The 8,678-nt window shown below is 35.6% G+C and overlaps 1 protein-coding gene across 1 annotated transcript in view; it reads right to left on the bottom strand.

Annotated features, from left to right (window-relative positions):
• Window positions 1–3,738: 3,738 nt before the first annotated feature.
• LOC122796453 (EF-hand calcium-binding domain-containing protein 6-like) overlaps window positions 3,739–8,678 on the bottom strand; it is a 1,291,945-nt gene continuing 1,287,005 nt past the window's right edge. The window contains exon 18 of the mRNA XM_044064930.1: window positions 3,739–4,636. Coding sequence (XP_043920865.1) covers window positions 4,382–4,636 — 255 coding nt within the window. The 3' untranslated portion in view covers window positions 3,739–4,381. The remainder of the gene's footprint in view (window positions 4,637–8,678) is intronic.

The following is an 8,678-nucleotide window of genomic DNA, read 5'->3' as shown; positions in this document are numbered from 1 at the left end:
CAAAAACACATGATCCAGGTACTTACGCCTTGCCTATAGCATAAAGAATGACATGCTGGAGGGACAGATATGTGTCTCAGAGGCTACCCCTTCACTGGAACAAGCTTTCCATCATTGTGAAGCAAAGTTCTTCCCACCACTTATTCAAGTAAGACTTGAATCAGTGGATGGGGCATTGTAAATTTACTCCCAGTCTGGCACATATGTCTCTATTACAGAGAGGATGCTTGTAAATGCTGAACCACTCCTGCATAGGTTTATATACCATCCACAAAATCTAAGTGACCAGTACTTTTTTAATATTTCTTGAAAGCAGTGCTAGGCTTAAAAAAGCCCTATAGAGTCATTAGCTTACTACTCTCCTATGATCCTGTGATCAAGAATAGACAAAGGCAAAGTACCTTACACAGGTTTCATTTCAGCTTTGGACCCACCAAAGGTCCCTAATTCCATGTTATACAAACCCTCACCAGCAAGCCCGGGGGAATAAGCTCAACTCTGCATTACAAACCAAAGAGCTCAATTGACAACTATGACTGGATGCCTGAACTCCCAGCCTGAATGTTTACACCTCCATCACCTGTCTTCTCCAGTCTACAAAGCTGAACCACAAAAACTATTATAAAATGATTCAGGACAGTGGAACTATTCAGTCATCACAAACTTTACATGCGACTCCCTAGCCTTCTCAGTCAATTATAGGTCTCATGCTTACAGCCTAATCCTGGGGACTCTCTTTTCCAAACTTCCAGTAATACAATTCCAACTTTTGTAATATCTCCGAAACAATCTACTTAAACTCATAAGGACCTGGCTTATTCATCACTATGTACGAATGCTCAGATGACTAACTTCTGCAGTATGCTCATGAGTGTCCTTCACTTTAACATTTTATTTTTATGTTACTATTTATGCTGGTTCTGTTTTTAAGTTTTTGCTCTTTGATAATATAGGAAATTTCAGCATAGGATTCTCCTTGACATTATTCCTCTATTGACCTGTCAAGGTCATCTTGGGGTCCCTAAAATGTTTCATAACCCTTTCTAGTCCAGTCTTACTATTACTAGTTCCCTCTCTCTGGCAGGGACTCCCTTAGCTCTTAGGAACCTTTTTGGTCCTTACACCTATTTATTGAGTTGCCTGCTTGACTGGTGACCTAAGTGCTTTCCACATATGCTTTTTGGCATCATAAGTTTTAGAGATAAGTTGTTTACATCTCTGTAGCAATACCTACTTTCATCTCACTGTCAGCTCTGCTTGGAATAGTCTCTCCCAGTGCTGCCGCACATCTGTTTGCCAATGTTTTTTAAGAACGTATACATTTTATCAACAGATCTCTAGGTGTCTTGATTACTCCATTCCCACAACTTGCTAGGGGTAAGGGGAGCAAATTTATTCATCAGTGGTATTCTTGTTTCAAATTCCAGATATTTAGCTGTGGTGTCAAAGCTGTTTTGCATATGATCCAATTTTTTTTGGGACAGATTCAATATGCCTGCCTGAAATAGCTTCTTATTTTTCTGTGGCAGACAATCTAAGTTTAACTATAGAACTCATTTTATTTTCCATCTGACATGGCTTTTCTCCAATTAAGTTACGTTACCATTAGTGTAAAGGTCAAACTGGAACATTCCCAGTAAAATAATATGAGGACGTCTCTGGTCAGGAGATAAAAGTGGAATGTGTTATATGCCCAATTGCTGTGTGCATACCGCTTGCTGTGCTTGATAAATACCTCTTTATTTAGCCCAGGGTACCTTCTCTTGATTAAATACTTCCCTTGCTTGCTTCCTGATCCTCATTTTCAGCAGATGAAAACTGATAGTCTAACTGGGTCCTTGATTCAAGTTTATCTCAGTTTGATTGGGTTACCTACTCTGATTTGTATTGGCTGATTTCTCTTTCTGGATGCGTCCTGCAGCTCTGTGCTAACCCAGCACATTATACCTTGAACTGAATTCTCCTCTTTTTCCAGATTTTCTTCTCGTCCTCAAACCCTCCTGTTACCAGTCAGAGACCCTGGGTGGCCTATTTTCTGAGCAGTCCTTGTGCTTAACGGGTAACCCTTTGATAATGCTGATGAGATTTCTTTTGATTGTGTTAGCCCCTATTGCTACATTACTTTCAGCTCACACACATGGCCATTTTTCCTTCTAGTTGTTGCCTTACTCCAGAATCTTTATTTTCCGCTCATTCCATTTGTGCCCCTCTAGTCCTAGTTTTTTTAGCACCTACATTTTACAAAAAAAAAAAACAATCAATGGACTGGGAGTTATCATTTTTGTACTTTACGTGTCTCAAGAAATATGCTTTCCATTGATTAATGATTCATACAAGCAGGACTATGGCCTGCTACACAGCTTTCCCATTATTTGGTATCCTGCACTTTATCCCAGTAGGGGGATATATATTATATTATATGATATTATATTATATTATATTATATTATACATGGCTTTAAATCTGGTATCTGTCAAAATGGTAACCTTTGAATTTTTTGATTGATTCTATTTTGTCAAGTATGAGGTGTAGACAATGTGTGAGATGTGTGATGGTTGCTGTGTTTCTGTCATGAGATTTTGAAATATGACTGTGTGTATTTGGGTTGTGTGTGTGTATGTGTATCTGTGTGTGTGTGTATGTGTGTGTGTGTGTGTGTGTGTGTGTGTGTGTGTGTGTGTGTGTGTGTGTGTGTGTGTGTGTGCATTTTCATTCGCTGGCAGTTGAGTGCACAAGTGCATGCAGGGGCTTTTGGTGGTAGATCACTTACAGTGAGGTTGTAGAAATGTTTACTTTTCCTCACTGTTGTACAGTCTCAGAGTTAGAATATATAAAGTCTCTGTGGTGCGGGAGGAGCAGGGCCCCACATAGGAGAGTGTGTGTGTGTGTGTGTGGGGGGTTGCTCATTGGCAAAAGTCTTTCCATTTTCTGGTGAAAGTCACTATTTTTGAGTTTGTGCTACTCATGGAAGATGACTTTCATTATTCAGTGTTATACTCTTATAAAGTCTGAAATATATTATAAGGTTGAGTTCATTAATGTATTGTGCCTTTAAGTGCAAGGCGCAGTAACTTGAGTCTAGGAACATTCTCACAGAAATTAGTTGGGAAACTGATTTGTATTAGCTAATTCATCACTTATTAGTGCTGCAAAAAGGAAGAGTACCTAATCACAGGAATTCAGGAAATAGATCCTCACTTAGAGGCTCAGAAAGAGGTAAGCAGGAACTGACCTGAAGATCCTAGAGACATAGAGTACAGCAGCTGTTGGGTCGTAGGTGTGGCTGATACCTTGAGTAATCATCTGCAGTACAAAGTTGAAATCAATGCCTGGATGGTGCCTTTAGCCTGAAATTTTCATAGACAGCCCATTTGTTGAAGGGACGAAATATGACTGAATACAACTGGTAGTTACAAAAAGTACCACTTTTCTTTTGAACTGAAAGGTAAGTGAGTAAGTAATGTATCATTCATATAAATATCATACAATTAACACAGTGCTAGGTAATATTTAAAATGGCAAGGAACTCTGCTGCGTGTTATATCTGCTTAACCTTCTTAAACTCGTTTTGATGAATATACCACATTTGTTTAACTTACCTTCAGTAGAAAACAGTTAAAATTTCATAGAAGATACTATATGTTTGGTTGCTCACACTCATATTCTTAACATATTCACTGCTGTCAACAACAGTGCATTGTACAGGGGTCATTTGTAGAAGGCAAGTCAGAACTTTGATGTATTTACAATGTTTTTATTGATGAAAAGCTCACACAGTCACAAAATGTGTCCTGAAAGTTAAATGAAGCAATATAAGTGGATGTAGAGCTGAAGGACATAAAAGAACAGATGCAACAAATACATCATTTCGGTATAACTCTTCCACAGAATTGTATATTTTCCTGGAGTTGGTGATAAAATGCACAGAATGGCTTTCAATACTAATGATTTTCAACATTCTATTTTATTATTCCATGCATAAACTGCATTGTGCTTATTATTAAACACCATTTAGCATATGTAATATCTTGTCATTTACTGTTAAATCCCAAATATTTGACTTCTACATATGTATTTCCTCATCTGACTGTAAATATTTTGCAAGGCCTTTGTTAATCATATATGTTAATAATACATTGCATGTAAGTTATACTAATGTTTGTTTAGCACAAGGCACTATCAGAAGATACAATAATGCTCCATTATCTCTTAATATATAATGTAGTATTTGGAAATCTTTGTACCACATCAACAAAACCATTCTTTCTGTGTCAAGTAAATAAAATGAGAAAAAAAACATAAAGAAAGTATTGTAACATACTAAGCCAGGATTCATAACAACACTTTATTCCAGAGTTTCTTAATAAACGTTCACTATATTTCATGCTGAAACGGTAACAGATCTGCTTGGAGCTGGTGAACCAACTTTCCTATATGTCTCAACAAATGTTTTGTAATCAATGTGACCGTCCATGTTTGGATCACATTTTGACATTATATGATAAACTTCATCTTCATCTAGCATGACATTGCAGAGTTTGAGGACTGATCTAAATTCCGGCAATGAGAGAAAGCCGGTACCATTGTTGTCTAGCTTCTTAAAGGCTCTTTGAAGGGTCTTCCATTCACCTTGCAGCTGCAATGTAGAAAAAGAAAAGAAAATGATGATAGATCGCTTAAAAACAGACGTTTTGTTAAGGGATATGCAAAAACTAACCATTTCTGCAACCTTTCATGTGAATTTCTGTCACAAGATAAGTGCATCCAAAACGTATTCAGATATGCAGAAGCACACATGACAAATTTAGTATGTAAGCTGAAGAAGTAACTATTAGTTTTATTTACTTCATTTCACTTCTAATACTGAGCAGGCTCCATCAAGCTTATAACTTACCTTTTGGGGAGACATTAGGTATTATTTGTGTTTTTGCCAAATATTATTATAGCAACAATTTCATTTAACTGGAGAGAAAGCTAAAACTGTCATTTTCTTGTATTATGAGTGTTACAGATGTACCAACAGGGAAAAGTGTAAATATTTATAAATATATGCAGGCTTAATGATGCATAGATGTGCTGCACATCCTCTAGTTTGAGACAATACAGCAAAGAAAGCAGTTACAATATGATTAGTTATTAATTTCACCACTAAGTAAAAGAAGAAGCAAGTGTATACCTTCTCAATCTTTTAATAAACTCATGAATCTCCAGTATAAACACAACACAGCATAGATAAAATCTTCTCTAGCGCCTCGGCTATTCCAGCCTTTACAGAGTATACTTTTTCTCTCATACCCTCCACTCTTAAATACTATTATTACAAACAATCAATCAATTACATATGTAAAAGTTTTTTTTCTATTCTTACATAGTCACATGTTCAGTCACCTCACATGACACCAGGTTGACTGATGGCATGTAACAATTTTTATGTACACAATAACAAATATTGTTTTTTGGATGTTTTAGCTGGCTTTTTCATGTATATTTATGTATTCTTTGTATATGTACATATGAATTAGAGTATTAAGTCAATAGGAAAGTGTATATACATTTTTTACACAATTGTTTATAAAATTTTTAGGTACATGTGTTATAGAAATGAGAATTGTATCAGGTAACATGGTGTCGTGAGGTGACTGAACATGTGACTATTAATCTGGTTTTAAATATGGCTACCATTCTTTTAACTAGTGTCTGATGAAGATGAGTTTAAGAATACTTGACGAAAGCGCTAACCATAAGAATTACTGCTGCCTGCCTATTTTTTGTTACATATGTAGAACACACAAATTAGTTAAAGGAAAGACTTCCAATGGCACTCCCTATTTAATCCCCTGGGATCAGTGTATTGAATTTTAAAATGAAAATAGATTCCATTTTCCACAATTCTTTTTCCTATCTATAATACTTCCTTCTTTAACCTGTCCTAAAATTGTGGCTTTTAAACCTTGTATATTACCATTATGATGTTTTTTAAAATATAATGCCACTGGACTCTCTTCCCTTCCCTATATCTCTAATATGTTCTTTCAACCTTTCTTTAAAACTTCTCTTACTTTCACCTATATACACTTTGTCACAGGGGGCATTTCAATCCGTATACTATTCCTATACTATCATATGAATAAATTCCACACTGGAAAAACTTTTTGCCATTAATTTTATCAAAGCCTTGTATGATATACTGGCAGCATTTACACTTGCCACATGGGAAAGTGCCCTGCATTTCCAATTCTTTTTTTTTTTTTTTCTAAGGGTAATTGAAACCTGCCATGCACTATAAAATCTCTTACGCTTCTGCCCCTTGTACAGGAGAACTGAGGAGGCTTGTTTGCTTCTATTTTCAAATATTTACTTCTTTCCAAGATACCCCAATGGTATTTAACTATTTTTACCAGTGTTTCTGTAAAGATAGTATATTTTGTTACAAGAAACATTTTCTGCTCTTCCTGGTTTGATGTTACTTTTCTCTTCAAGTTTCTTTCACCTGTCTTCTTTATTTCTTTCCCTTTGACTTTTTCTGCACTTTCCTCTACTATTTTTTCATTATAACCTCTATTAGCAAACATTTTGGCTGCCTTATTTATTTCCATTTCACATTATTTTTTGTCACTGCAAAGTCTTGTGATTCTAAGAAGTTCTCCATAGGAGATTGATTTTATTGTATTGGGGGGCTGACAACTCTCACCATGTAATATGTGACTATTTTCTTCAAATTTCCTGTGTATTCTAGTCTTGATTTTTTCATTATTAATTCCTTTAAAAGTTATATTCAGAAAATGTACCTTTGTTCCCTTTTGAATTCCATCAAATTTTATATTGTAATGATTCTTGTATAAATTTTGTACAAAAACTTCCACTTCATTCCATCCCCCATCACATATAAAAATTAGATCATCAATAAATCTATAATATCTTAATACATTGTTCCTTGACCTTAACATTAGATTATAGAAAGATGTACACAGGTACACATATTTACATAGTATAATCAATGGTGGATGGTGACTTCAAATTAAAGGGGGGCTGCAGGAGACAGCTGAATGGGTGGGGCCAATGGGATGGGGTGTGGCCAACCAGAAAGGGGTGGGGCTATACTCAAAACCACAGCAACCGGAACTTTAATTAAATACGCTGCCCTGGGTGCCAAACTGTCATTACGAGAGTCCAATCTAGACAAAATGAAGTGTAGAAGAAAAAATATTTCAATACATTGGCTGCATGACAGCTTACTTAATATCTAGATGGAAACACAAAGGTTGTGAGGCATGAAAAAATAAATTACTTTTTAAATACATTACTGGAATGCCAGTCAAAATCAAGTATAAAAAAACAAGCAGCACTCAACTCAAACCACTTCTCCTTGCACTGCAGTTCTAATTATAATGTATATTCAGCTTTATAAAATTACAAAGTAACATGCTGAAAGTAGCAATCTCTGTGATACTCCCACTTGTAAAAATGTTTCTTATCCAAAAAAGACCTGCTGCCTGAAAATAACTCTCTACTTGTTTCATAGGGAAGACATGATCAAAGTAAAAACTGAACAGCAAACAAGAAACAAGCTCAAGATAAATTGCTTAAAGGATTACTGCACAAGTTATGGATGACACATGATAGATTGGCATTCTGTTTAGTCTACAGGTAAAATCTGCAAAGATGACTGCAAGTTTCCAACAAATGCAATGAGCTTCTGAAAATACTGTAATCCTGTCTTTTATTACAAATACTGTCATATGCATTTCAATACCTAAGGCTTATACGTTATCTAGTTATGTAAATATTCTCTACATGGCAACAACAAAAAGGCTTTCAATGTTAGTAATTCTTTAACAGTATGCTTATTAAAGCTTGCTTGCATTTTACAATCTCCAACAAGCTTACCTGATGGTCATTAAAGCATTGCTACTTAAACACAGAGCAACAGGGCACTGCGACAGCATGCATTTTCTGAATAATAAGAAGCATAAATCAACAGTATAAAAATTTGACAGAAAACCAGAACATTCTGCAAAATCAAGGACAGATGAAAAGCCACTGTCGTACATGTGTCTACCTTGGTTGGAGGAATTCTCTGCACACTTACACTGCTTCTTGCCTTGCTTAGACACATCCAGAGTCACTACATGGGGGAGTGGGGTGTAACAAGAATGTCACAATTTGGAATGTCTCTGGCTGACGGTTATGGCTGTGACACTCATACCTCTCAACCTCAGAGCAAGAAATCTGGACAAAGCCATACATAGAAGTGGGACACAGGCCCAAATATAAGGACAATTTTTTAAATATTGCTCTTAATAAACTTAAAAAGATAATAGAATAGTAGTAGGTCTTGCATTACTATGAATTTTCTGAAGGGTATGAAATCTGAAACTCAAATGTCTGCCATTATTTTCTAACTTCAATCTTTAATGATTTGCCACTAATTTGCCAGAAAACCACAATTTTATGAAAAACGGACAACAAATGTGATGCAAAAATATAAAATTGCCATACAATACAGCTGGGAACCTATCAAAGAAGAGACACCATTTTAATATTAGTACTGTTAACTTGAGCAGCTGACAAAATAAGAGAATCTACATGCATTTCTGAAATAAAAGTAATCTATAACTCTGATCATTACAGTTATTTAGAATTGTAAACCCTCCACATTTTCTTCCAAAATTGCCATT

Source organism: Protopterus annectens, chromosome 3.part0 (assembly GCF_019279795.1).
Source record: "Protopterus annectens isolate FY-2018-M chromosome 3.part0, PAN1.0, whole genome shotgun sequence".
Lineage (NCBI taxonomy): Eukaryota > Metazoa > Chordata > Ceratodontiformes > Protopteridae > Protopterus > Protopterus annectens.
This window is presented reverse-complemented; position numbering and strand designations above follow the sequence as displayed.